The sequence below is a fragment of the Drosophila serrata genome, unplaced genomic scaffold (genome assembly GCF_035046125.1).
Source record: "Drosophila serrata isolate PLE 108 unplaced genomic scaffold, ASM3504612v1 contig_272, whole genome shotgun sequence".
Lineage (NCBI taxonomy): Eukaryota > Metazoa > Arthropoda > Insecta > Diptera > Drosophilidae > Drosophila > Drosophila serrata.
In genome coordinates this window covers 7,382,342-7,407,939 of record NW_028257170.1, presented here as the reverse complement: position 1 = coordinate 7,407,939, position 25,598 = coordinate 7,382,342, and the positions used below count along the sequence as shown (strand labels likewise).

Below are 25,598 nucleotides of genomic sequence, written 5' to 3'. Positions count from 1 at the left end.
ATTTCCCCCGTTTGGAAATCCACACAACGACAGCAGCCTGTTGACAACTCAAAAGAGGCACTCATCGTCGACACGGTTCTTGCCCTTGGCAGCCACCAACCCGGCAGGTGCGTCTGCCTATAAAAAGACTCCCAACAAACCCCAGAAATAGCAAACAGTTAAGATACTACTATGTGGCTGCTTGAGGTTATCTTTATTGCCTGTCTGGTGGCCTCCGTGAGTGGATCCGCGGGGGAAGTTAAGCTGCCCGTGGAGCAGGCATTTGTTCCTCGCTATACCCTCGAAAGCAAACGTCAGGATCTGGACTTACCCGCTCCAGAGCAGAATCAGGAAGAACAGCAGCATCAGCAGCAGAGACTCCCTGCTACCAGCGACAAGAAGCCCTGGCGGCGACGCGTGGACTTTGGCTACGATGGTGTTTCTACGGCTGCCTGGTCTGCTGCTCCCTCACCACCGGCCGCCATCCTGTCCATCCTAAATCCCCTGCTAGCTCCTGGACTTCTCCTGCTTGGCGTTAACTTGGGCGCTCTGCTCTACATGCTGCTGGGACTACTGGGACTAGCTCCGCATCGGAGTAGCAGCAGGGCTGGCAGCATTTCACAGGCCTGGCCAACGCACGACGAGATCCTCTACAGACACAATCTGGGTGAGGGGGGCAAGGAAACGGCTGTATATTTTTAAATAAAGAGCGTAAAACGCTCAAATTTTTCTTTGAACTTATCAGAAAAAGAACTTCAGGAAAAACATACAAAAATAAAATCAAATGATAAGGTTTCGGGTCAAAAATGAACGAAAAGAGAGAACTGGTGCATGGTTCGGTTGGGGCTAGTGTACTATCTATCTTAGTCTATATGGTTATAGCTATGGTTAATTTAATCTGATTCATCTGCCTGACTGGATCGATCTATTTCTTCAGCCGAAACGAGGCTGCACGATTGAATTTCACCAATGGCGCCTCCTTACTCGCCGATCCCAGGGGTTTTCGTGTCAGCTTGGCGGTGCCAGCAACAGCTGTGTATAAAAATCGGAATTATAATTGGGTATTTAAGAACTCTGTTTATAGATCTCACCCTTGGCTACAAGCACTCGCGGACTTTTGCGCACATGATTAGCGTTATATTTAACGTTCTCCTTCGCTAGCGAAGCCGCCGCCAGTGTTCGCTTCAGGCCCTGGGCGGTGAAGTGATTAGAGTTGAGGAGAACTGCAAAAAAATAATAAATTCAATAACAATTCTTAATATAATTTTCTGCTACAAAATCCTACCCTTTTTAATCTTTTCGCTGTCGCCGCGAACGTTTTGATCTGTCATCATTTCGCAGAAGGTTAGCTGGTGGGCATTTCTTGGCTTGGTGACCGTCGACGTTAGAGGCTTCTTGGTGACTGTGCTGACGGGGGCTATGACCTGTGTTTCATTGAGATTGCGCGGCCTCTTAAATGTCGTATGCAGATCTTCGTTCTCCGATTCCATTATCTGACTATCGAATTCCTCCATGCTCAGGTGGAGATCATCATCATCGCTCTGGACAGGCTGGCGCAGTCGCTTCCTGGCGCTCGACGTTAAGCTGCAGGAGGTGGCTGCCTCTTCCTCCTCTTCCTTCACCGCTAGGCCGCTATGCAGCCGTTCGTTCACCGCCAGGGAGTCCATCTCTGCCATCTTGGCGTTGGCCTCGAATTCAGCAAAGCGCATCTTACGTTGCAGTCGATCGTATACCGCCTGAATATCCGGTGTTAGCTTACTGCCATCCTCCAGGCGGTCATACATCTGGTTGATCACCTCGCAGGCGGCACGGAAGGATTTGCGCAGAAGGTCAGAGTTCTCCACCAGCTCTTGGTTAATAGCACTGACGTGGCTGTTGAACTGATTCTGCTTGGCCAGCTGGAGCTCGAGATCCTTGTACTTAACGTACACGATGAGGACCTGGTAGGCCTTTGACTTGTTTACCTCACGTTTCAAGCTCTCGAGATCCTGATAGGCGCTCTCCATCTTGGAACGCCAGACAGGCAGCTCCTCCTTGTATTTGTCGTTCTGGCTGGTAAGGAGGCTCATGTAGTTTGCAAAGCGACGGAAGTCCTGGAAAATAATTTTATTTATTATTAAAACTTGAAAATCTTATTCGCTTTGTTATGATAAATTTTCAAAAAGTCCGCCCAAAAAAGCACTTTTGTCATTTTGTTTCTGCAACGAGTTGGCAGCTCCTTTCGTTAACAGCTGAAGCGCTGCCCAACTCAGCCGCATTTAATAAACAAAATAATTTAAAATAGAATAAATCGTGCATAATGCTACGAAATACGTTGCATTTAGCCTCCCTGGGAGTGCGTCAAGCCAAAGTGGCCAATTCCCTGCCAGGATTAACCCAGTTACTCCAGCAGGACCCACAAAAGGCCGTAAGCCAACAAATAGCGCGCGATTATGCAAAAAGCAAGGACAAAAAAAAGGAAAAGGGAGGCAAAGGCGGTGGAGGAAAGACCGCCAAGGTGGAAATTAACGAGCAGCAGCTCCGCGAGATCCTCAACTTTGATGGCCTCAACTCCCAGATGCAGAAGAATGTGCTGCAAATGAAGGAGGACTTTGTGAAGCACCTGTCCCTGCGCTCCACCAGCGGCGCCATCGATACGCTGCGCATCAAGGTCGATGGCCAGGAGCATGAGCTCCAGGAACTCGCACAGATTTCACGAAAAAATCCCAAAACCATCATTGTGAACATGATCGGCTTCCCGCAGACCATACCCGATGTCCTCAAGGCCATCGAGAAGAGCGGCATGAACCTAAATCCGCAACAGGACGGCACCACACTGTTCATACCCATCCCTAAGGTGACGAAGGAGCATCGTGAGAACCTGTCCAAGAACGCCAAGGCTCTGTTTGTCAAGTACCGCGACGCAATTCGTGGGGTTCAGAACGAGCATATCCGCAAGCTAAAAAACAAGCCAGAGCTGGGCAAGGACGATGCTTTCGCCGCCCAGGCTCAGGTCACTGCCATTGCTGATCGCTTCATTTCGGAGGCGGACAAACTGCTGGCCAGCAAGCAGAAGGAGCTGCTGGGCGACTAGAACTAAAACTGAGACTGATACCGAAAGCTGCACCCTAAATCTTCCTCCAAATCTTTTTAAATTGTTAATAAATCATGAGATATCTTTTCCCAAAAGTAAAATATTGAATAGGGATCACTCACCTCTTGGCACACTCGCTGATCGAGGGACATTAGCTTCCTCAACTCCTCCAGTTCCTTTTTGAGCGTCTGCCGGTAATTAATGTTCTTGATCTTGCTGCGCATGGCAAGGACATGCTCTTGCAGCTGGCGGGCTGTCGCATATACAGCATCTATCCTTCTGTACCACGACTTGAGCTCCTGCGGATCGAATCCACTGTTACCAGCACGCTCCAGCTGGGTGGCCTTGGTTTCCAACGCCTTGTTGCGCTCCTTCAGACGCTCATTCTCGGCCACCACCTCGTCGATCTTCTTCACATAGAACTCTGTGGGCATCTTTGACTTCAGCACGTTCTGCTTGAGCGTGGTGCGGATCTTCTTGGCCCGACTCGCGTACTTTAACGTGTTGTAGGTGTCCTCGTAGGTGAGCGAGCTCATCGAGACATTGGCCACCATTAGAGTGCGGCAGTTTCCTCCAAGCGAGTCTTTCAGGATGCGTGTCAGGTTCGAGTCGCGGTAAGGTATGTGCTTAAGGCCATCGGCCAGCTTGTTAATGCAATTGCCCAGCGAAAGGAGGCTCTTGTTGATGCTGGCGCCCTCCTTGAATCGCACCCCAATGCCCTTGGTGCTGGCCGCTCGCTCGCTGCCTGCCAGATCGATCATAGATAGCTTTACGGTCCGTTTGGTGTCCGTCTTGCGCTCCGTGATCCGTATGTGCACCTGGAAGATGGCATGCGAGCGGGAGCTCTCCGCATTTGCGTCAGTGGGATGCTGGGTGCGATGTGAGTTTCCCAGCGCCAGCATACGCAGCAGCTCCTCGGCACTGTAGATGGGTGTAAGGCAAAGGCCGCTGACCACCACGCCGTTGGTGTCCTCGCGCAGCTTGAGAGGCCCGGACTTGGTCAACAGGTTCATCACCTGCTCGTTGTATACCTCCAAGTAGGAGACGCCCACATCGAACTTTCGCACATCGCTCTGCGTCTGGATTTTCTCGAAGAGATCGCGCATGGTGAGAAAGGTCAACCCCGGATGCTCCTCGCTGCCCAGCATGGTGAAGGTCTTGCCGGCGCCAGTGGCTCCATAAACAAACACCGAGCAGTTGTAGCTGTGAATTAAGATTAAGAATCGGTTAATGGACTCTCAATATAGAATTGATTGCCTTGCTTACCCAGCCAGCACCGCGTCGACCAGCGGCGCCGTGCACTCCTCGAAGAGATCCTGATTGGTGTTGTCAATGTCAAAGACACGATCAAACTCCATGGTCAGCTTCTTGTTCATCCGCTTGGTTATGTCGCGGTACTGCTGCTTGGCGCCCTGGAAGAAGAACTCGTCATCCTCCTCGTCCGGATCGAAGAGGAGCGCCGACCTGTCCATCACCTTGACAATGCTCCTTTGCTTCTGCTCCAACTCCCGGGCATTGTACGGCCGGACGCGTACCGCCACTTTTATGTTTGTATGCTGTTCCACCGGCATTTCCACTGCTTCACTTCACTCGGTCTCCTTAATTTTTCCCCTTCTATTTGGATTCTTTTCGTTTTTTTCCTTTGCGAAATAGATCGTCGCTTTCGCGGCACATATAATTTTTTCGTACAGCCTGAAGTGAACGTTGTTGTTTGAATCGAGGCTATCGGCGCGTTCGCTTTGGGGGCATCTTTATCCAATTCGCTTTTGTGCGCTGGTTCCAAACTGTATTTTCAGGGCTGCTACGGGTGATCGATAGTTTGTCCAGGGGTGCAAATACAAGTTGTAAAAAGTAACGGACATATGAGATTTGTTTCTATGTTTCTCAAACAAATTATGAATAGAAATTGTCATTTTCCTTTAGATTTTAAAATCAAATGTATTTTTCTTGACTGTAATTTACAAAGTACACAAATGAATTGGTCGTTTAATACACAAACTAGGAAAAGCGCGGTCATCGCCAATCTTTGTCTTCAACCATTAATCGATACACTTTCGATCTGGCACCGATAGTAAACTTTTAAAAATTACCCCTTTATTTTACAAATTTTGAACTTACAATTTAAATGTATTCATATATACATATATTATTATACTGGTGCACATTGTGGTATATAAATATTATTGACTTAAACATATAACATGTTCATATCCATTTACGTATAGCATTACGTTTTTGATCACAATCGATTTCGCTATTGCTTAGCAAAGTTTTCAACCCCGCGGCAATTTGACAAAGTAGCCTTTTCCAGATTTCTCTTTTGCACTTTTGGTGTTTTCTTGCAATCTCCACGGTCACTCTCAAAAGAACCATTTTATTTAAAGTTTTTTTGTAAGGACCAGCACAAAAGCCAACAAAACGCGACACACAAATAACAGACCACAGAATGAGTGCTAAAGTATTATTCGCCTGCTCCAAGTGTTTCTCGCGCCATCCGTACGAGGAGCTCTCCTCCGGTCAGCAGCTATGCAAGGTGAAAAGGCAGCAGCAAAAAATGCGAAAGCGAAAAAACCACTTGAAACGATAAAAGAACGCCGACAAACAAAACTCAATATCTCTGCTCGTTGGCTGGCTGTTTGTGTGTGTTTGTTTGTTTGTACAATTCCCTGACGAACGAAATACATATCTAAATGACGCGGCGCTGCTGCTGTGCGAAAAACTTGCTGCGCAAATCGGGTGAAAATGCACGGTTGCAAGAAGAAGAAGCAGGGCAGTGGCGGCAGCCGTCGCGTCGCGTCTTTTGGAACCTTTAAACAAAAACAAACGCACAGCAAACAAGCTAGAAGAAATAAACAAGAACAGAAGATCTAACCATGATTAATTTCCCCAGCTCTGCCGTGGATCTACCTCAGTTGTTAAATGTACTTACTGCCGCTCGGAGTTCCAACCCGCCACGTAAGTAAAAGCCGAACATATAGCCTCTATATATATATGAACTATACCGTGTTCCACAGCAACAGCAACAGCAACAAATCACAGAGTGCCTGCAAGAAGTGCGAACACTATCTGGGGAAGTACGGCAAGCCCAGTCCCTGCGAGTGCTGCAAGATTGTGGCCGCCTTTGGCAGCTCCAAGTGCATGCGGTAAGTTCAAACCAAGAGCAAGACCATGACCAATACCAAGATCTCGTTTAGTAGAGCGTGTAACTTGAATGCACAATATGCGCAGGAGCTTCTAAGGAACCTATGTATATGTATTACCTTTATATTACCCGTAATTGTGCCTTCAAAGTACTTGGCCCCCTTTAAGTCCTTGCTCCCTCCCCCAAAAAAAAACCTAACCATTTTCCAGGAAATCAACAACAACGTCTCTTATGAACGCAAAACATTTTTCTTCTTCTCTTTTTTTGTGCCTGGCAAAACCAAAACCCCGAAAACCGATTACGAATACCCCACAAAACTCGCACTGTGTCTTACTTGCCGATCCGTATGTAGATGCGCCAGCTACGAGGCGAAGTATGGACCGCCGGTGCAGTGCGATGAATGCAAGCTGCGATCGGCCTTTGACAGGCGGGATGAGAACAAAAAGGTCAGCTTCAAAAGTATACACGCAAAGAGCAGCCGCCGAAGGAAGCGCACAACCAGCATGCCAGCCACCCTTAATGTTAAATAGCTTGAAAGAAAAAACCCTAAAATTAAGTCGAATAAATGTAGAAACTTGTTGTGGGTTGGTCAACTGTACCCCTGCAGATACACCCTACGATATAGATCGCGTGAGATTCCCAGAATCATGTACTTGCGTTCATAAGAGACCAGATTACCACCTAAGCCTTTTTCTGTGTAACCCAAACTAACCATACAATGTATTTTCTACCTTCTTTTCTCTCCTGAAGGTCAATGGCAAACTGCTTTGCTGGCTGTGTACCTGCGCCTACAAGCGTGCCCTGCTGAAGGCCCAACAGGATGGCCGAATACCGATGTCGAAAAAGCGACCGCACGAGAAAACCTCATCCTCGCACAGAGACAACAGCTCAGCGGCCAAGAAGCCGTCGCGCAGCGAGCTGGGCAAGAGCGGCAGCGGCAACAGTGGCTCCGGTGTGAATGCAGTTAGCGGTGCCGGCTTGGATTTGCCCGACAAGATATCACGCGGTAATGGTGGAAATGGTACCATCGCAGCACCCGCTGCCATCACCGTGGACACCAATTCGTCGGATCATGTGGTGGCAATCACATACCTAAAGGAACGCATTGCCAGTCTGGAGAAGCGTTTGAATCAAAAAGACAAGGAACTGCTGGAGAAGGACAAGCAGGTGGGTGACCATAAACATGTTCAATCATGTTGGCAATTGTTTAATCTAACTCTTCTTCCAGCTAACCGAATTGAAGGGGAAGAACTTTGAGAAGGAGAACGATATGCGCAACCGCCTGAAGGAGGTGGAGCGTCTACATGACATGAAGGTGGATAACCTGAACCGAAAGATCTCCAGTCTGCTCAAGGACCTAGCCACGCTGAAGAAGAGCAGCAAAGGCAAGGGCAGCGGCAGCACAGGGCTCAGCAAGGCGGAGAAGGAGGCCATCAAGCGGGAGAATCTTTCACCCAAGGAGGAGTTACTGGCGGCGGTACCAGTACCGGCAGAGAAGCAGCAGATCAAGCAGTCACCTTCGGAGCCGGCCGACCTGGATAAGGATGAGAAGAGTCGCGATCGCGACGAGGAGCGCAGTGAGCCAGAGGATCGGGCCAGTGTACGTTCGCGTTCCGCCTCCAGCAGCCCCACGCCGTCGTCCAACTGAGAGGGGCTGTTTCTGCTCCGCCTAGTTTTTCGCTACACAAATTTATATTTTTGTACTTTTGCTTTAACTGTAATATAGTTTATAATATTGTTTCATATCACTCTTTATGTCACTCCCTCCTCCTCCTTCCTTTATCCTTCTTCCAAATGTCATCAGTTTAGAAAATGTAATTTGATAGGCTCAACTTAACGAATTCTTCTTTAGTTTAATTCAACGATGGAGAACAACATAGAAACCAAGAACAAGCATTGTTTACATCTTAAGAAATATATAAGAGTTGGGAAAGATAAAAATCAAACTGTAGTTGGTATTTCAACAGTCGTATATATTTACTACTACTAAGGGTGTAACAATAATGACTTGCGAGCTCAGCTAGTGCGGCTTGGGCTTGTGCCCGTCCACGTAAAAGTTCCTGGTGGCCTTGGGCAGCTCCAGTTCCATGCCCTCCATGCTCTTGTCGAGCAGTATCTGGCAGCCGAGGCGGGAGTTTTCGCGCAGGAACGGTGCCATGTCCAGCAGATCGTCTTCCTTCTCCTCGGCCTCGTTCAGCTTTTGCAGGAAGTCATGATGCACATACACATGGCAGGTGGTGCAGGCCAATGAGGCCTCGCAGGCGCCCTCCATCTCGATACCGTGGCGATGGGCCAAGTACAAGACATTGTCGCCCACCTTGCCCTGGACCTTGGTGCGTTTTCCGTCCTTGTCCACATAAGTGATGTTTACACTGGGTTTTAGGGGATTCTTTAGTTACTTGTTGAGTATTTTGGTGGCTCTTAGGTAACTCACATTTCCTCGGGAGACTTGGGATCCTGCCACTCGTACTCGCCATGCCGCCGCGCTGTGAATTTCATAATATCAATGGGTATTTTCCGCTTAGAACAATAATCACCAGTGATTCCACTATTCCGCCGGCTCATCCCATCCCATACTCACGTATGCTGGTATGCAGCAGGTGTGCATTGATAGCAGGTGTGTTTAACGCGGGCTTGGCAATCTGTTTACTAATTAATTTGCAGGAATTAAGAAATCCGGACCGCCGTAGAAGTAAACAAATCATGTTTTTGAGGTTACAGAGTGTCTTTATAGAGATGGAACATATGGGTCACGAGTTATCACTGATTACAGTCAAATTATAAATTATAAAGCAGGAAAAAGTTTAAATTATCTATTGCCATTAAATTATAGTTTCGTTTTTATTGTTTTTTTATGTTATTTTATTCATTCAAAAGTTTAACTTTGTTGTGTTTTTTTGGAGACAGTGACTGAAAGCTATCGATATCAAAATTCTTCAGGTGCAATATCCCAGCCCTTAAAAAAGCTATCGAAAGCTATGCTTCTGGCGGGCTTTCATTTAAATTTCAAAAAGTTGGTTTTTTTCCTCTGAGAAAAGGCTAAAGCTAAGCTCTCCTAAGTATGATTGACATCTGGGGACCTTTTAAATATGCAAAGCTTGGGATGCCCGGATAATTGAATACAGGGAAGCAACAGTATTAAACATATGTCATGTACCATTTTAGAAAGAAATTTTAACATTTTAGACTGAAATTTGTGATGTTATCTAACGTATTAGGAAAGTGTATAAATGAAATCATTTTAGTTAAACAAAACATAATAGTTTAATCCTTCAAATAGCCATTAAATCTTCCCCTTAATTAAATCATATACCCTTAAACTTACTGAGACATTCATATTCCTTTATTAATACTTGATTTCGATAAGTCTTAAAATTGAATTGGACATTTAAAATTTTAATTAATTAGGCTAATAAATAAATGAATAAATATATTGTACGATGTTGTGCGTAATTTCGTGACTTTTTTTAGTGCAACGATAAACGAGAGTCTTGGGGAATCACTGGGCTGCAAATTCTGCATATTTGGGATGTCTAGGATACTTTTTAATTTAAGATTCACTTGGCCTCCGAAGCGGCAGCTGATGCTGAAGCGGAAGCTGGTGAAGCTCCTGACTCCTTGTGCCCGTTGCCGTTCTGGAAGAGATCCGAAGGACCCACATGCTTAATGGGAATCAGCCGCTCCTTTGGCTCCTCCTTGGCGGCCAGTGGAGGCACCGTTATATTGAGCACTCCATCATCCGTCAAGGTGGAGGCAATGGCATCCGCATCAAACTCCTTGGGCAGCGGATACCGACGGATAAAGTGTCGAGACACATGACCATGCTCATCCTCCCGCTCCTCATGCTTGCCCTCGACCACGATGAAATCGTTGACCAGCTTAACGGTTAGCTCTTCCGGCTGGAACAAACCCACATCCAGGTGGACCTCAAAGTTGCCCTGCTTGTCCCGGGCACCACTCCCGCCCAGAGTGGCTAGCTCCCCGCTCCGTTTCTTGGCGACCAAATGATGGGCATGGGCACCCATCCGGGCAATCAGTCCCAGCGTGTGCAGATCCAGGTCATGATGCTGCCGCGAATGGAGCCGCCGGTACAGACGATTGGGGAACATGTCGTGCCCATAGTACATGGAGTCCGGGGAGTCCAGGTTCAAGACGAACGGAATATCTGGCATTTTTCCCGAGCCTTCTTTCTGTATTCTGTATCTGGCGGAAGTTCGATGAACCGACGACCTGCTTTCCTTTTCAAAAAAACCTTAGTCCAGGGGTTGATTTGCCAGCGAGGAGGATGGAGGAGGTTTCACTGTCTTAACTGCACTTTCACCTTGACTTTTCCAAACTCGAATGTGGAGTTCCACTGACTGGCTTCACCCTTTTATAGACCACTGACTCCGTTCTGAGAGAGCTTTCCCCCACGAAGTAAGCTTTTCTGGAGCAGCAAAGTGGAATGGGGACAACTGGGTTGGATGGATGATTCTGGGGCGACATTTGGGAACCTTCTGGTGGCGAAGCTTTGGAAGATGTGCGCCGCTGGTTAAACCGCAGACAACATTCGAATTTGATCTGTTTTGCGAAGACAGTGGAGAGTCTTATATATAAAACTTAATTGTTATTTGTAAACTGGAAAAATATATGTCTTTCTTATTTACAAAACATTTTAATCGATTATTTTATAAGTTATATAGTTATATATTAAATATTGAACCGTATAGAAATCTTTTCGTTTTAGATGCTTAGAAGTATATTTTAATTTACATATTTTAAATGGTTTTTAAAACATTTGTACATAGGTTTATTAAAAAGGCTTCGTTCCAAAAATGTATTTAAATCGTAAAACAAGAAGATTAGGTTTTTTTAAATTAAATAAATAAGTTAGATCTTGAAGTATTTTAAACTCATGTTAGGATTGCCCACCTGTGGAGCATATAGCAAGCTTTGTCTGGCAATTCTTATTTAAAATTCAAAGTGAAATCTGATCGGAGGGCTCCTCTCTCCCGCCTCAACCTGGCGCCTCATCCAGCGGACAATTAGCGGATTCTCCAGCGCCGGCGTCGAGGAAACTGACAGAGCAAACAAGGCGACACCACAAAAATCAGAATGCGATAAGCCGCCGGAGGTGGAGGAGCAAACAAACCCGAAAACCCGAGCCACATAAATGTATCTGCTGGAACCGGCCGGCAAGTCAGTTGTGATTTGGCTTTCGAATCAGGTTAACGTCGTTTTATAACATATCGACATCCACAATGGCCACCTACGAGCAGGTTAAGGATGTGCCCAACCATCCTGAAGTCTATCTGATCGATGTCCGGCGACCGGATGAGCTGAGGCAGACGGGCCAGATTCCAGCCAGCATTAATATACCCCGTAAATACCCATTTATTTATATTCAATAAATTAATTTAGTAACATTTCGTTTTCTTTTTTTTTAAGTGGATGAACTGGAGAAGGCTTTGAACTTGGATGGAGCTGCCTTCAAGAGTAAATATGGAAGAACTAAGCCCGAAAAAGGATCAAAGATCATATTCTCCTGTAAGTCGGGAAATCGTGTCTTGGAGGCAGAGAAAATTGCCAAGGGTCAGGGATTTTCCAAGTGAGTTTTTCACTAAATATTATGATTGATATTATAAATTAAATTAATTATTAATAATTAATAGCGTGGTGATCTACAAGGGCTCTTGGAACGAATGGGCCCAAAAGCAGGGTCTATAAAAGTTCAATTTGGAATTATAATATGATCATCAATAATCAAATACGAAATGTGTAATGGAAAAAATAAATACTTTTAAACTTACTTTAAAGCTTTCTTCATTTATTTTCTATTTAAACCCCTTAAGTACGCCTCTGGTTAACAATACAGAGACATTAACACACACACACTTATCGCAGCCAGACACTCTCCCCACTAGCTCTAGCTTTCTCGCTTCCCCTCACAAGCTTTCTTATCTAAAGCGCTCTCTTCGTCGCCATAAAAAATACTGACCTGCCCGAAGGTGCTAAAGAGAAAGAGAAAACGTAACTGAACAAGCAAACAAAAAATGTAAATAAAACAAACTGAGAGTGCGCGAAAGTTCTACCAATTTCTATACATATTCTATAAAAGCCAGATATAGTTATACCCGCAACCCCAAGATAAATGCCATTGCCCGATTTCAGACGAAGTGGAAAATTGCATCAGCTAAGGGCAAAGAAAGTTCGAGAGAGAGCCAGTTGCTTCTCTCTCTGTACGGAACGGTATAAATAGCGGGCAACCAAGCGCCGCTCTCTCAATTCAAAAAATTCAAAACAGCAGACAAGTCGCTAAAAGCAAACCAATTAAGCTACAATTTCATCAATCTAATACAAAATTTTAAAGAATAAAAATATTAAATATTGCAACAGAAAAACAGAATATTGCAAAGTCAAACTAAACCTAAGAAAAAAGGGAAAAAGGTTAAATATATATTAAAAACTAAAAGGTAAGTCAAAATAACTATTTCTTTTCAGTTTAAATCAGACTTTTAATATTATAATATATGTATTTTATCCAACAGGTATATATAACTAAAATCACCATGCGTTCCCTGCCAATGCTTTTCCGCATGGCCGAGGAGATGTCCCGGATGCCCCGCCTCACCTCGCCCTTCCATGCCTTCTTCCACGAGCCGCCCGTATGGAGCGTGGCCCTGCCTCGAAACTGGCAGCAAATCGCCCGCTGGCAGGAGCAGGAGTTTGCTCCGCCGGCCACTGTCACCAAGGATGGGTACAAAGTCACCCTGGACGTCAAGGATTACGGCGAACTGAACGTCAAGGTGCTGGACGAGAGCGTGGTTCTGGTGGAGGGCAAGTCGGAGCAGCAAGAGGGCGAACATGGAGGCTACAGTTCCAGGCACTTCCTCCGACGCTTCGTTCTCCCGGAGGGTTACGAGGCCGACAAGGTTACGTCCAGCTTGAGCAGCGATGGAGTCCTAACCATCAATGTGCCCAATCCGCCGGCGGTGCAGGAGGCACTCAAGGAGCGTGTGGTCCCCATTGAGAAGACTGGAGAACCGGCCCAGACAAACACTGGAAAAGCCGAAGAGGCCATTGAGAAGTGAGCTGGAGCTGGAGGTTGTGTTTTGACTGACTTGTAACCATTGCTAGTGAACCCTATTGTGCTAATTTATTCCAAATTCATCGAAGATATACGAATAGATTTAAAATTAAAATTCTAAGTACTACAAAAAGATTTGCAAAGTATCTATTTTTAAATGTATCCTTAAAGACAGCTTAATTTTGGGTAGCTCAAAAATTGTTTTGAAAATATTTAGCTTGTTTTGTGTAATCCCTGATACAATGAACTCAAGTTAAATAATTATTTTATTTTAAAATATATTTTCTTTTAAAACAAATTGATCTTTTTAGAACAGTTAACTCTTATTATGTAGTTTATAAATAGAAACAATAAATTATTATATAATAACTATTCCTGAACAGAATATTTGGATTAATTACTGAACTCGGGAAACCGTAAAATCCTTATCCTACCCAAAAATCCTATCCTAATAAAATAAAAAATATTGAGGTCTCGATAAAGTGTTCTACCAATATCTCTAAAAAAGACTATAAATTAAATTGTGTACAAAATACAATTACCAAAAATATGAGAAAGTAAAGCGAACAGCAGGTTTTTCAACCTGGGAAAATACTCATAATAAAAACAAATTAAATATGCACTTTCGTTTTTATGCATTTTCAAATGGCACCTTGGCCCCAGCTGCTACCTCTTCCGCTTCCTTCCTTGGACGCCGTGACGTAGCCACTTGACGCGAGTCCAACTACCCATACAATATCGTCGTTGGCCTCGCCTTTGCCACTGCACTTGACCGATCCGTTGATTCGTTTCGATTCCGCCCCGATGCACCTCGTCCGGATGAGTCATCCTCGTCGTCTGTGCCATCCGCATCGCCGCCGTCCGAGGGCAGTTGGTCATCTATAAAAGAGCTGACAGCGGCGGCGACAAATTTTATAAGAATTTCGGACTCGCTAGCAAACGAATCGCAGCCTTAATCCCGGCCAGAAATGTCACTAGTGCCCACCACATATCGCGATCTATCGCGCGAATTAGACCGTCCCCGTCCACTCTATCAGCCACCATACGACTTCCAGCTGTATCCCTATCTGTGGGACGATCCACGGGTCTGGTGGCCAGCCAGTCACAGCAGCCGGAGTGACCTGCTCCGGCCCCTGGATGAGCTAGTGTCGCGGCGGGTGCGCAACCAGTTGATCCAGTCGACGCCCTACGAGTGGTCCTATCCCATGCGGTGGGACAATTACTACTCCGGTGAGCGAGTGCATGTGGACGAGAAGGGTTTCCGGATTGACATCGATGTGCGGCAGTTCCATCCCCACGAAATCGTGGTGAAGACCAACGATGACTACATCATTGTCCAGGGCAATCACAATCGAAGGAACGAAGGCTCCAATGGTATGGTGGAGCGGCACTTTGTGCGCAAGTATCTCCTGCCACGCGGCTACAATGCCAATGAGGTGATCTCGGACATATCCAGTGATGGAATCCTTACCATTAAGGCACCGCCACCACCACCGGCCAAGTACTATTCCCCCGGGGAACGCCTGGTCCGTGTCCATGAGACCGGTAAGCTGGCCCTGCCCTGGAAGTAGATCGTTGGATCGATCCCCGCAAGAAACGGCGTCCCAAGGTTAACTATTTTCGGACAGCAGCCGAACATTTGAATTGGATTCAAACATAAATAAAAATACAAAATGTACAAGTACGAGTGTAGGTAAAATATAGTATAAAATGCGCAATAAATATTTGGTATAAACAGGGAGGATCGGCCCGTTGGGTTCCTATGTGAATATATCTCGTCGCGCCCAAATGCAGGCGTCAATGTTATAAGTGGGAAAAATATTTACATATCTCCTCATTAGATAAATTATAATTAATGGAACGAAATGGGGCATATCGTTATTTATGGTTCATCAAAGTAAATCTGCTAGAAACTATAAATGGATTGAATCAACATTACCTTTAATACAAGGTTAACATTGAATTTAAACAAGAAACAATTCAAGATTAAAGTACGTTTACAAAAGTTCATAAATATATCAATTTACTCCTGAAGTCTTTAAAAATAATAAAGAAAATTAAATTAATATAAAGAAAGAAATAACTCCCTACTTATCAACAAGACAACATAATAGGAACCTCTACTTTTTTGGGCTAAACTCCCTTAATTTTAAAGATTAAAAACACAACTATCAATTTACATTTGCCACGCCAGGTGAACAATATATTTAAATAAATTAATTCTCAAGTCTTTAGCTCATTAGGGCATGCCAGGCAATAAATTAGGAACAGATACAGTTTGATGGGGAATGATGGGGGTAACTTCTGCTGGGAATCAAATATTTGTGATGGTGTCAACAATGATCTCCTTTACTTGGCGTTGCCATTGGCTGAGCCGTTCTCCTTGCCCTTCTCCTCGGTGGTGTTAGCCTTGATGTTAAGATGAGCCGGTCCCACCTGCTGGATCTGGATGACACGCTCCTTGGTCTTATCCTCGATGGCCTGCGGCTTGGGGATGCTGACGGTGAGGACGCCATCCGAAGAGAGCTGCGACACGACCTGCTCCGGCTTATAGCCCTCGGGCACCTTGTAGCGGCGCACAAAGTGGCGCATGATGTGGCCATGGTCATCCTGGCGCTCCTCGTGCTTGCCCTCGACCAGAATGGAGTTGTCCACGACCTTGACGTTGAGCTCACTGGGCTTGAACTGGGCCACGTCCATGCACACCTGGAAGCCGTCCTTGCCCACCTGAGGGGCGGCCGGCCACTGGATGTCGTTGCCCTTGGCCATCTCGCGGCGCAGAGCCATCACCTGGCCGGCGGGCGAAGCGGGACATATGGGCGAGGCACAGGGACAGCCGTTGATCATGCGGCGATTAGGAGTCACGCTTGAGAATGGCTGGAGGAGGCGAGAGTGCGGGTTCATGCCCACGCCAAATTCGTAGATGGGGATGCGTGGCTCCTGGAGTTCATCCACCAGCGAAAGAAGTGTCGAAAGCGCCATTTTCTTCTCTAGTTTTCTTCTTTTTAGGTTAGGTTGAAGTGAGTTTTTATTCTTCTTTGGTTTTCCCTTTCCTTTTTTCTGAGGTTAGGTTGATTGAACTTTGTTGGCTTGCTGTTTCACTTCCTGAATGTTTTTTAAATTGGAAGCTGGCTAAGTTGCCTCGTTGCTTGTAAACGTTTGGAGTTGATAACGCTTTGGTTTTCGAAAATTGAATACGTGCTCTTCGAAGCTTGCGGCTGCCTTTTATACCCGCTGGCCCATGATACAATTATACAAGGTAGTCTCGTCGGCTGCCTAACCGTTCGGCTTATTTTCAGTGCGTTCGTGTTTGTCAAACAGAAAGGTTGTGTGCGGACGATTTTTTTTGTTACTTTTAACCCTTGTGTGCGATGTCGTTCTGCTAAGAACATAAACATTAATTTAGATATAAAAAAATTTTACTTTAAGATTCGGATATATTTTAAAATTAAGAATTTAAACAAAAAAATAGCTTTACAAAAACAAAAACAAAGATTAATGTCAAATTCCAAACTATTAAAAATTAAGTTATAAAACACTTCAACTCTTTTTACTATGTATGAACAATTTAACCCCCATGGACCATCTAAGGGCTAAACTAAAAGCTCTTTTGTCGTTTCACTCGCACTTACTACGCAGACTCCTCTCACTCGCACTTGTTGTGAGTAATGAATAGGGGAGTGCTTTTGCCGACGAGACTACCTTGTATAATTGTATCATGCGCTGGCCGGTCTTCTAGAAGCTTCCAGCAAGTGCCAAAGTGTGCGTCTGAAAGAGAAGTCATATCTAGAAAGAGAAGGTGCGAGAGAGCCAAAAAGCGTATGTGTGTGAGAAGAGCGGAATCAAGAGAGCGAGAGCGACCAAAGAGAGGGAGAGCAAAACCTCAAATTGAAAAGTCTGTGTGTGTGTGAGCAAGAGAGCGCTTGCCGGCAAAACAAAAACAACACAAGTTTTCTTTATTTTATCCTCTTTATTGTTAAGTACATGTATTTTCTGTTTCTGTCATTAGATTTTACTGGAATACTTGTAGTTGTTGTCACATATGTTTTTAGGAAATCATACTTTTTCGTCTTCTCAAGATCAATTACTAATTGAGTTCCTCTTTACCGTTATTTCTAGTCTGCTTCGTGTGTGTGTGTGAAAATAAAAAACATGAAACATTTATGGAGTAAAACGCACGCATACTCGTGCAGGTTATTATTTTCTTATATCATTATTTTCGTTTTCTTTTTTATTTATTTCAGTCTTCACTTGGCCAATTCCTCGGCTTTGGCTGCAGTGGCTCCGTTCTCGCCCTGGTTCTTCGCCTGCAGGATGGCAGCATCCACGGCGGCCAGTTCCTCGCCACCGACGAGGGCTACCTTAGCGGTGGTCTTCTCCTCCTTGTCCGTCTTCTCCTCGTCAACTGGTGCTTCCGGCGGCATCTCTACGTCTTCGGCGGTATCTGCAACGGGTGCTGCTCCATTGCCGTTATTTGAGGCCACGGCCACATCGTTGGCATTAGCGTCCTCGGCCTTGGTTGGCTCTTCGCCGCCCCCGCCGCTGCTGCTCACCACGGGAGCGGGGGTAGGAGTGGGTGCCGGTATCGGTTCCTCCTCTTTGACGGCCTCTTCCTCCTCCTTCTTGCCGGCCACTTCCATGGCCTCCGGTTCGTCAACGCCATTGTTGCCAGTGGAATCAGTACTGGAATTAGAAGTGCTTTCCACTGCAGCGACGGTAGCAGCAGCCTCAGAAGAGAGCGAGGGAGAGGGAGCTGCAGTTGCCTCCGCCGACTCTGTCTCCGTCTCTGTCTCCTCCGGACCGTTGCCGTTGCTCTCGGCGAGAGAGACCGAGAGCGAGGGAGTGGGTGTGGGAGCTGGAGCACTAGCTGCTCCTGCTGCCTGCACTTGCTGCTGCTGCGCATCCCTCGGCTGCTGCTGATGGGAAATCTGCTGGATGTCGACCATGCGCTCTAGCCGTTCCACGCCCGGCCTGGGGACGGGTGGCGGTGGCGGAGGCGCCTTTACCGTTAGTATGCCATCCGTGGACAGCGTGGAGTGGACCTCGGCGGGATCGTAGCCCCGTGGCAGCATGTACTTGCGGATGAAGTGGCGCGAGATCACGCCGTGTCCATCCTCCTTCTCGTCGTGCTGGCCCTCCACCACGATGCAGTCATTGATGGTTTTCACGGTCAGCTCACGAGCGGTGAACTGCTTGACGTTCATGCTCACCTGGAAGCCATTACGGTTCAGCACGGAGTAGGCGGAGTTGGTCGGCTTCGGCTGCATGCCGATTCCAACATTCATTCCAGCACCGCTTCCAGTTCCAGTTCCGACGTTCATTCCAGCCCCAGCGCTCTTCTCCGCGAGTTCCTTTTCCAGGTCCAGCAGGGACCGATTGCAGCAGATGGTCTTGGCACCGGCCACCCGGTACGGATGGTGGCGCTGCGTCGCCGCCTGATGCTGCTGTTGCGTCGGCTGCTGCTGGTGCTGCTGCTGGCCCTTGACGGGCACCCACATCATGGCCCCACCCGTAATGCCGCCGACGGCCCCGCCTCGTCGGCTAATATGTGGATGCGGCTGCATGTGTGCCGCCGGCGAAGCGTCCATTGGATACACTCCGAAGCCCTCGTCCACGTCCATGGACATGCTGCGATTGAAGTCGTGCAGCTCCTCGGCCAAATCGAGTATAAAAGGTATTAGAGACATGATTTTTTTTTTTTTTGCACAGTCTTTTCACTTTTTTCACTTGTGTTTTTTTCTATTTTTTCAGCTGGAACTACAGGGGATTGCGATTAGTAGTGGTTGTGTATCTGACAACCGGCGGACGATCCGTTCTGGCCTCCAACTGGACGTCGTTTGAGCCCTTATGGCTGAATGCCAACGCTTTTAAGCTGCTGTGCAGCGCTGAATGGAAATCGGACGTCGGCTGGAAGTCGCAGTTTCGCCACCTTCCAGGCCAGCGGCGACAGCAGCTCCCAGACGAAGCTCACAGCCTGCAAAAATAATATAAAACCTTGGAAACTCCTCACCGAAGGAGTCTGAGGAGTATACTCCCGGATGCGAAAAGTGCCTCCTCCCAGGTAAGTACTACTTGCTCCTGCTTTTCTTTTATCGGAGACTCGCTTAGAACAAAGAAAGTACTCGTTTTCGTACTCTTATTCCAGAAAACCAGACAAACTTCAGGGTAAACCGGCTTGGAACCGGAGGATATACATATGTATGTACATATGCATGTACGAAAAAAAGACCCCAATCCCCTCCCTAACCGGCAAAGATGGCATCTCCCAGCCCAGTATATATAGATATATGTATATACATATATGCAACATGGAGTGCCGTATGTAAAGTGGTCGTGTTGCAGCTGAATTCCCATTGCCGGCGAGCGAACAGCTGAGAGTCTCGTGCCGGTTGCCGAGTCGCCGGCGCGTAGCAACTACAACAACAGCTGGCTGGAAGCTATCACCCGATAACTGGAGCCCCATCGAGACACCACCACACACACATACACACACACTGCCGGCGTCGCGTAAACATGCGCAGTGTCAGCGTCTGGGCTGGGAGGCAGAGGCAGAGCAGGCACAAATACATGGCTGGGATGATGGTTATACATGGGAGCACTTACATAGCCCCCGCTGCAGCTGATGGCTGCAGGCAGAGACGAAGTAACCGGCTGAAAAGCTCAACAACATCCAGACGAGGGCCAGACAGTGGTGTGGAGTGGCATGGAGACTGGATTTAATGGGAGCAGCAGCAGCAGCACCAGCAGAAGACCCCCCTCCAGCTCGCTCCTTGCTGCAGTTGCTCAGCTTTTTGTGGGATAGAGACCCAAGACCAAAAGAGATGGCTGCGTATATATATGTGCAATTCCTCACAGTGGCAAAGCATGTAGCGATACCTAAGAGGGAGAGATCCCATCGAGCAGTCCCCGTCCATATTATGTGTCCACCTTTCTGAATAGACAACTTCCATTGCGTTGGCGTTGAATTGTGTAAACTTTGGGGTACTTTCATACATGGACTGGCTAAGCAGGGGAGGGAAGACGAAAAAAATAGGGCCATAAATAAAAAGTTTGATTATATAATGGCCACGAATCGAGTTCTATAAACAATATACTGTCATTCGAGCTCTTTGATGGGAAAATTCCTATTCATCTGTTTATAGGAATATCATTGAAAATGTTATAAACAAGATTTTCGTTTATTTCTTACTGCTATGATAGGAGAAGGAGTAACAGGATAATTATTGATTTAGTTAATATTTAAACTTGCATTTCTTTTCTTTTAAGAATGAAAGTATTTAATACTAATTGTGATCATTATCATTATTTTTGTTTAAATACTTGTATTCCCTAAGCCTCCCAATTTTTAGGATCGTAGTTCGTTTATTCTTAGCATCTAAATTACAAATACTTTTTATTATTTATCAGAATTGTTTAAATATGCTAATTTGTTCCAAGAACTGTTATTTATTTCACTTTATATTAGTATTTTCCAGGAAATACATGATTTTTTCTTTTTATACCCTTTCAATATATTAAAATTTTAGTAAACTATGATATATTTTACATTCAGTAGGAGTATACACTATTTGCCACCTAAATAAGATTTTAAAAGAATCAATTTTTTGAAATTTTGGTTTTATTTCTAATTTTTTATTTTCTTTAATGTCTTTAGTAAACTAAGATTCATTTACAAGTGTGTATAAATCAAAATACATATTAAAAAGTATTTATTTTAACAAAATATAGGCAAAACTTTCTTAAACTCTCTGAGAAAATGCCAGAAAGTTATAGAATTTCTATATTTGCTTTAACTTTAATGAAAGAAGCAGATCCTTAAAATTTTGGTTTTATTTATTATTTTGTTCTGTCTTTAAGCAAGAAGCTGTGCTCTAAAAAGTGTTATAAATCTAACAAACTATTAAATAGTTATTTTAAAACAAAAATTAGACTTAAACTCGCTAAGAAAATGCCAGAAAATTCTAGATTTTCTCTATTTGCTTTGACTTTAATTATAGCTTAATCCATCTTTAGTACTTTCCCCTCATTAATTTCGTAGATCTTAATTAAAGTTGATTGCATTGAATGTCAGACCGTAAAAATAGCAATATAATCATTTCTCCCAATGCCCGAAGCTTCGCGAATGTTCTCCATCCGCCAGTGTCAGTTTCCTTTCAGATAACTCCCTATTTGTGGTATATAAACATCATGTTTATCACTCCACCAGCCTACGTTGCTTCATCAGCCCAATCCCCTAAAGATTCTACCCATTTCCCGCAAGCGATACTCTCGCTTTCAATGGCAGATAATGCGTAATTCCTGCAAATTCGAGAACTTTTCACAAAATATACACTTTTCAGCCACCGAGAAGTTTCGCGACCCTTCTTGTAGATACACAGATACCCCGCTCGCAGCTCACACAGATACACACACAGAGGCAGGGTGTCGCACACAGCAACAGCTGGCGGTGGTATAAATAGATGGCGCTCCCGTTCAGCCGGCATCAGTTGAATTCAAAAACTCAAAGCGATAACAGCTAGCAAGAGCGAGGAGAAAGTAACCAACCAAACAAAAGATTACCAGCAATAATCTTTAAAGAGAAAAATTAAACAATTTTAAAGAGTATTAAAGTAGAAAGAGCCTTACAAGATAATTCTGCAAGACAAACTTGAACGAGTTTCAAAGAAAACTTGAGCTACAAACCCACAGATACCTACCAAAGGAGCATTGCCAGATAATCTTCAAAGCCAGAAACGTAAAAAAACTATCTGAGATGGCCAACATTCCACTGCTATTGAGCCTTGCCGACGATCTGGGTCGCATGTCGATGGTGCCCTTCTATGAGCCCTACTACTGCCAGCGCCAGAGGAGTCCCTACTTCAGTCTGGTCGGTCCCATGGAACAGCAGCTGCGCCAGCTGGAGAAACAGGTGGCCTCGTCGTCGGGCGCTCAGGGAGCCGTGTCCAAGATAGGCAAGGATGGATTCCAGGTCTGCATGGATGTGTCGCACTTCAAGCCCAGCGAACTGGTCGTCAAGGTGCAGGATAACTCCGTTTTGGTCGAGGGCAAGCACGAGGAGCGTGAGGATGACCATGGCCACATTACCAGGCACTTTGTGCGCCGCTATGCTTTGCCTGAGGGCTATGATGCCGACAAGGTGGCCTCCACTCTGTCCTCGGATGGAGTGCTCACCGTGAGCGTTCCCAAGCCACCGGCCATCGAGGACAAGGGAACGGAGCGCGTCGTCCAGATCCAGCAGGTGGGTCCAGCTCACCTCAACGTCAAGACCAATCCCAAGGAGCAGGTGGAGCAGGACAATGGCAACGAGAAGTAATCTCTATCATTACTGCATTTAAACATTGTCAAAGTCAAAGTCATTAATCTGTTTTATAAGCTATAGTTACGGGACACTCCAACTCACTCATTAGCCATTGGGGAGTGTCCCAGCGTAATCTTAACCTTTCGGACTATATAATACCGTAATTGGATTCTAGAATCTAGAATATCAACAATACCAATAAATTATAAATACATATTTATGTATCTTACAAATATATATTCCGTGGTGTTTTTATTTATTGGTGGGTAATCGGTTAAAGATAACTTTCGCAACTCTTTTAAAATGTTGTCTAACTTTAGGAATGACTAGGATTTTACAATCTCTAAACTAAAAACCTTGTTAAATATTTTAAAAAAATTTTAATTAGGGAAATATGTATGTACATACATATGTACACATTTATTTTTTAGGAAGGTTTTTATCCTTTAAAATGCTTATTTTTATAAATTAAAATTTAACCTTATTTTTATTATTAGGTGCTTTCAATATTCCTAATAACTCTCGATAAAAATCAGTTATAATCACATTATAACAAAAACATTAGTGATATTAAAACATATTTTAAATTTTATTGAAGATATTTAGAAAATGTTATAAACAAATTTAGAGTTAAAAAACAGTGTATACAAGAGATTTTTGAAAAAGTACTGAAAAAAATTATAGGACTAAATAATGACATTAATATTTATTAATTTTCTGAATAAGATTTAGTTATTTATCTTGGACAATTATATATGTATTTCTTCTTTCGGAAGTTCTTAAACTTTTTCTATAATTTTTTGTAACAAAAAACTCTTCTTAGGAGTAATAGAATTTTATAGAAACTTCTAGATCGAAGACAAAAACTCTTTTATGGAGTTATAGAATTTTAAATAGAAAATTCTATATGAAAAAAATCTTTTTGTGCTATGGAACTTTATAGAAAATTCTAGACCAAAAACAAAAACTCTTTTTTTGAGGTTAGACTTTTATAGAAAATTCGGGAGGGTTTTATTTGTACATATTAAGATTAAAATGTTTTTTGTGTAAAGAAAATAAAGCTAGCTGCGACCGACTGCAAATATACATATGTATGTGTATGTACATAGATACATACATATGTATATTTCGCCAAACCTTGACTCCACGAAGCAGCCGCAAAGGAAAACGCAAAAATGTTTGCAGCAAACAAAAGAAGGGCACACATGAGGGGGCAAGTCGACGGGAAAGTTCAATGCACCTTTTCTTGTCCCATGAAAATATCAGTGACTGCTGCAGGCTTCGTTGCACTCTGAACAGACAACAATTAAACAATTCGATAAGAGAGAAACTCGCTTTAAATAAATATTATGTACTAGGGCATTTACTGTTCCTTATTTATTTATTATATTTTTTGCAAAAGAGAAAATGCCAGAAAATGCAAGAACTTTCCTCTCTCTTTCGCAAAGCGACGCCGGCTGTGCCAGAAAGAGCCAGAAGCAACCAGAGAGCGTGAGAGAGGACAAAAAGCTGAATCCCTTTGTGTTAGTGAGCGACAACTCCAAACATGGGCGTAGCAAAGGGGTGTCTAAGCGCTCTCAATATTTAGTATATTTGAAATAAGTTTATAACTATTTTATTTTATTTAAATAGGGAATTTAGTTCTAATTGTTTTAATGCAAGGAATTAACTTTTTTGTTCAACTCTAAGTTTAATTTCACTGATAAAAAGAGTTATCACATATCAAAGCTCATTACCTCTTTAAACCCCTTTGAAAAGTAATTGAACTGCGCCTCTGTGCCACGGCGTCAGTATAAAAGGCCGGCGTCGAAGCCGACCGCTCGCATTCGCAAAAAAAATTTAAGCTCTCGCCGAAGGAAACTTTAAAAGAGGAAAGAAAAAAAGAGAAAAAGTCTTTATTGTCTAGACAGAAGAATACATTAAGAAAATCAAGGAAAAATGTCGATTCTTCCACTGCTGAACTTGGCTGCTCGCGAATTGGAGCACGAGTACCGCACCGACTGGGAGCACTTGCTGGAGGATGACTTCGGGTTCGGCGTCCACGCCCACGATCTCTTCCACCGCCCGCGTCTGCAGCATCAGCTGCACGGCTCCCTGGGCCGCCGCCGCTTCTTGCCGTACGAGAAAATGCTCCATGGTCATGGCCACCACGGCCTGGGCCAGAACCACCAGTTGGTGCCACGTCGCCGGCTGTCCCAGGGCGGCGGACCGAACGCTTTGCTGCCCGCGGTGGGCAAAGATGGCTTCCAGGTGTGCATGGATGTGTCGCAGTTCAAGCCCAACGAGCTGTCCGTCAAGGTGGTCGACAAGACGGTGGTGGTCGAGGGCAGGCACGAGGAGCGCGAGGATGGGCATGGCCTGATCCAGCGTCACTTTGTGCGTAAATATACGCTGCCCAAGGACTTTGACCCCAACGATGTGGTGTCCACCGTCTCGTCCGATGGCGTGCTCACCCTTAAGGCCCCACCGCCGCCCAGCAAGGAGCAGTCCAAGCCCGAGCGCATCGTCCAGATCCAGCAGACAGGTCCGGCCCATCTCAGTGTCAAGGCTCCGGAGGTGGCCGCTCCAGCTGATGGAAAAGCGGCCGATGGAAAAACTGAAAATGGCGCCGGCGAAAAGATGGAGACAGGCAAATAAGAGAAAAAAGAAGATGGAGACTCGGAATTTCGCTGGCGAAGAGGAGGAGGAGGAGAAACTCGGAGGAGTGTTGCTGCGCTGCTCGGAGAGTGCAAGACTAAAAACATAATATTAATAATATTACACACATCAATTCATCACATTTGTAGTAGTAAGCGATTTTTAAACATCAATTATCATAAACGAATCTAAAAACAACACATTAGTCTGTACAATTAGGCTAACGGGAAAATTCAATTTTCCACATTCATAACTATCAATTCTTTTGTTTGTTTGTAACAAGAACAGGCACAACACTCGGGAGAATTTTGCATTTCATTTTTTGTAACCGAATAAAATAAAAAACGATCAAGAAAAAGTCAGCTGTGTGTTGTCTTTTGTTCGGATTCTTCCCCTTTTTAGC

The 25,598-nt window shown here is 44.9% G+C and overlaps 13 protein-coding genes across 14 annotated transcripts; 8 read left to right on the top strand and 5 right to left on the bottom strand.

Annotated features, from left to right (window-relative positions):
* The first annotated feature begins 22 nt into the window (after positions 1 to 22).
* LOC110190720 (uncharacterized) lies at positions 23 to 715 on the top strand. The gene has a single exon (XM_020961342.2). It carries the CDS (start codon positions 172 to 174, stop codon positions 679 to 681), a length of 510 nt encoding a protein of 169 aa, XP_020817001.2. The 5' UTR covers positions 23 to 171; the 3' UTR covers positions 682 to 715.
* Positions 644 to 4,954, bottom strand: Klp67A (Kinesin-like protein at 67A). The gene is made up of 5 exons (XM_020961256.2): positions 4,319 to 4,954; positions 3,175 to 4,255; positions 1,265 to 2,072; positions 1,071 to 1,202; positions 644 to 1,011 (listed from the first exon to the last, which is right to left on the bottom strand). Exons 1-5 carry the CDS (start codon positions 4,621 to 4,623, stop codon positions 905 to 907), a joined length of 2,433 nt encoding a protein of 810 aa, XP_020816915.2. The 5' UTR covers positions 4,624 to 4,954; the 3' UTR covers positions 644 to 904.
* Positions 2,175 to 3,147, top strand: mRRF1 (mitochondrial ribosome recycling factor 1). Its single transcript, XM_020961257.2, has one exon. The coding sequence runs from the start codon at positions 2,279 to 2,281 to the stop codon at positions 3,050 to 3,052; it is 774 nt and encodes a 257-aa protein (XP_020816916.2). The 5' UTR covers positions 2,175 to 2,278; the 3' UTR covers positions 3,053 to 3,147.
* A 394-nt stretch (positions 4,955 to 5,348) lies between the features above and the next one.
* LOC110190494 (protein FAM76A) lies at positions 5,349 to 8,135 on the top strand. 2 transcript variants are annotated; one of them, XM_086833327.1, is made up of 6 exons: positions 5,355 to 5,585; positions 5,943 to 6,007; positions 6,073 to 6,195; positions 6,547 to 6,640; positions 6,945 to 7,361; positions 7,423 to 8,135. In XM_086833327.1, exons 1-6 carry the CDS (start codon positions 5,499 to 5,501, stop codon positions 7,840 to 7,842), a joined length of 1,206 nt encoding a protein of 401 aa, XP_086689453.1. In that variant the 5' UTR covers positions 5,355 to 5,498; the 3' UTR covers positions 7,843 to 8,135. The 2 variants fall into 2 exon arrangements, with proteins under 2 accessions (XP_086689454.1, XP_086689453.1); XM_086833328.1 differs by lacking the exon at positions 6,547 to 6,640 and having other exon boundaries at positions 5,349 to 5,585.
* An 11-nt stretch (positions 8,136 to 8,146) lies between these two features.
* Fdx1 (Adrenodoxin-like protein 1, mitochondrial Ferredoxin 1) lies at positions 8,147 to 9,516 on the bottom strand. The gene is made up of 3 exons (XM_020961010.2): positions 8,776 to 9,516; positions 8,629 to 8,680; positions 8,147 to 8,566 (listed from the first exon to the last, which is right to left on the bottom strand). The coding sequence occupies exons 1-3, from the start codon at positions 8,897 to 8,899 to the stop codon at positions 8,215 to 8,217; spliced, it is 528 nt and encodes a 175-aa protein (XP_020816669.2). The 5' UTR covers positions 8,900 to 9,516; the 3' UTR covers positions 8,147 to 8,214.
* Positions 9,516 to 10,366, bottom strand: Hsp67Bc (Heat shock gene 67Bc). Its single transcript, XM_020961247.2, has one exon. The coding sequence runs from the start codon at positions 10,364 to 10,366 to the stop codon at positions 9,752 to 9,754; it is 615 nt and encodes a 204-aa protein (XP_020816906.2). The 3' UTR covers positions 9,516 to 9,751.
* Positions 10,367 to 11,393: 1,027 nt separating this feature from the next.
* LOC110190646 (rhodanese domain-containing protein CG4456) lies at positions 11,394 to 11,979 on the top strand. The gene is made up of 3 exons (XM_020961245.2): positions 11,394 to 11,555; positions 11,622 to 11,781; positions 11,846 to 11,979. The coding sequence occupies exons 1-3, from the start codon at positions 11,435 to 11,437 to the stop codon at positions 11,898 to 11,900; spliced, it is 336 nt and encodes a 111-aa protein (XP_020816904.1). The 5' UTR covers positions 11,394 to 11,434; the 3' UTR covers positions 11,901 to 11,979.
* A 46-nt stretch (positions 11,980 to 12,025) lies between these two features.
* Hsp22 (Heat shock protein 22) lies at positions 12,026 to 13,645 on the top strand. The gene is made up of 3 exons (XM_020961198.2): positions 12,026 to 12,228; positions 12,292 to 12,646; positions 12,722 to 13,645. Exon 3 carries the CDS (start codon positions 12,743 to 12,745, stop codon positions 13,262 to 13,264), a length of 522 nt encoding a protein of 173 aa, XP_020816857.1. The 5' UTR covers positions 12,026 to 12,228; positions 12,292 to 12,646; positions 12,722 to 12,742; the 3' UTR covers positions 13,265 to 13,645.
* Positions 13,646 to 14,087: 442 nt separating this feature from the next.
* Positions 14,088 to 14,982, top strand: LOC110190596 (heat shock protein 27). Its single transcript, XM_020961189.2, has one exon. The coding sequence runs from the start codon at positions 14,229 to 14,231 to the stop codon at positions 14,829 to 14,831; it is 603 nt and encodes a 200-aa protein (XP_020816848.2). The 5' UTR covers positions 14,088 to 14,228; the 3' UTR covers positions 14,832 to 14,982.
* A 453-nt stretch (positions 14,983 to 15,435) lies between these two features.
* Hsp26 (Heat shock protein 26) lies at positions 15,436 to 16,458 on the bottom strand. Its single transcript, XM_020961188.2, has one exon. It carries the CDS (start codon positions 16,240 to 16,242, stop codon positions 15,610 to 15,612), a length of 633 nt encoding a protein of 210 aa, XP_020816847.1. The 5' UTR covers positions 16,243 to 16,458; the 3' UTR covers positions 15,436 to 15,609.
* A 752-nt stretch (positions 16,459 to 17,210) lies between these two features.
* Positions 17,211 to 19,099, bottom strand: Hsp67Ba (Heat shock gene 67Ba). Its single transcript, XM_020960992.2, has one exon. The coding sequence runs from the start codon at positions 18,945 to 18,947 to the stop codon at positions 17,508 to 17,510; it is 1,440 nt and encodes a 479-aa protein (XP_020816651.2). The 5' UTR covers positions 18,948 to 19,099; the 3' UTR covers positions 17,211 to 17,507.
* A 543-nt stretch (positions 19,100 to 19,642) lies between these two features.
* On the top strand, positions 19,643 to 22,795 carry Hsp23 (Heat shock protein 23). The gene has a single exon (XM_020961086.2). The coding sequence runs from the start codon at positions 22,013 to 22,015 to the stop codon at positions 22,571 to 22,573; it is 561 nt and encodes a 186-aa protein (XP_020816745.1). The 5' UTR covers positions 19,643 to 22,012; the 3' UTR covers positions 22,574 to 22,795.
* Positions 22,796 to 22,821: 26 nt separating this feature from the next.
* On the top strand, positions 22,822 to 25,553 carry Hsp27 (Heat shock protein 27). The gene has a single exon (XM_020961015.2). It carries the CDS (start codon positions 24,497 to 24,499, stop codon positions 25,193 to 25,195), a length of 699 nt encoding a protein of 232 aa, XP_020816674.1. The 5' UTR covers positions 22,822 to 24,496; the 3' UTR covers positions 25,196 to 25,553.
* Positions 25,554 to 25,598: the final 45 nt, after the last annotated feature.

Coding starts and splice junctions, on each gene's coding strand:
- mRRF1 (XM_020961257.2), top strand. CDS start 2,279: ATGCTACGAAATACGTTGCATTTAGCCTCCCTGGGAGTGCGTCAAGCC.
- Hsp67Bc (XM_020961247.2), bottom strand. CDS start 10,366: ATGCCAGATATTCCGTTCGTCTTGAACCTGGACTCCCCGGACTCCATG.
- LOC110190494 (XM_086833327.1), top strand. CDS start 5,499: ATGAGTGCTAAAGTATTATTCGCCTGCTCCAAGTGTTTCTCGCGCCAT. Junction 6,641..6,944: donor GGCGGGATGAGAACAAAAAG/GTCAGCTTCAAA, acceptor TCTCTCCTGAAG/GTCAATGGCAAACTGCTTTG. Junction 7,362..7,422: donor TGCTGGAGAAGGACAAGCAG/GTGGGTGACCAT, acceptor CTCTTCTTCCAG/CTAACCGAATTGAAGGGGAA.
- Klp67A (XM_020961256.2), bottom strand. CDS start 4,623: ATGCCGGTGGAACAGCATACAAACATAAAAGTGGCGGTACGCGTCCGG. Junction 2,073..3,174: donor ATCAGCGAGTGTGCCAAGAG/GTGAGTGATCCC, acceptor ATTATTTTCCAG/GACTTCCGTCGCTTTGCAAA. Junction 1,012..1,070: donor GCGAGTGCTTGTAGCCAAGG/GTGAGATCTATA, acceptor TTTTATACACAG/CTGTTGCTGGCACCGCCAAG.
- LOC110190596 (XM_020961189.2), top strand. CDS start 14,229: ATGTCACTAGTGCCCACCACATATCGCGATCTATCGCGCGAATTAGAC.
- Fdx1 (XM_020961010.2), bottom strand. CDS start 8,899: ATGATTTGTTTACTTCTACGGCGGTCCGGATTTCTTAATTCCTGCAAA. Junction 8,681..8,775: donor CCTGCTGCATACCAGCATAC/GTGAGTATGGGA, acceptor TGAAATTCACAG/CGCGGCGGCATGGCGAGTAC. Junction 8,567..8,628: donor CCCAAGTCTCCCGAGGAAAT/GTGAGTTACCTA, acceptor CCTAAAACCCAG/TGTAAACATCACTTATGTGG.
- Hsp67Ba (XM_020960992.2), bottom strand. CDS start 18,947: ATGTCTCTAATACCTTTTATACTCGATTTGGCCGAGGAGCTGCACGAC.
- Hsp27 (XM_020961015.2), top strand. CDS start 24,497: ATGTCGATTCTTCCACTGCTGAACTTGGCTGCTCGCGAATTGGAGCAC.
- Hsp22 (XM_020961198.2), top strand. CDS start 12,743: ATGCGTTCCCTGCCAATGCTTTTCCGCATGGCCGAGGAGATGTCCCGG.
- LOC110190720 (XM_020961342.2), top strand. CDS start 172: ATGTGGCTGCTTGAGGTTATCTTTATTGCCTGTCTGGTGGCCTCCGTG.
- Hsp26 (XM_020961188.2), bottom strand. CDS start 16,242: ATGGCGCTTTCGACACTTCTTTCGCTGGTGGATGAACTCCAGGAGCCA.
- Hsp23 (XM_020961086.2), top strand. CDS start 22,013: ATGGCCAACATTCCACTGCTATTGAGCCTTGCCGACGATCTGGGTCGC.
- LOC110190646 (XM_020961245.2), top strand. CDS start 11,435: ATGGCCACCTACGAGCAGGTTAAGGATGTGCCCAACCATCCTGAAGTC. Junction 11,556..11,621: donor AGCCAGCATTAATATACCCC/GTAAATACCCAT, acceptor TTTTTTTTTAAG/TGGATGAACTGGAGAAGGCT. Junction 11,782..11,845: donor AAGGGTCAGGGATTTTCCAA/GTGAGTTTTTCA, acceptor AATAATTAATAG/CGTGGTGATCTACAAGGGCT.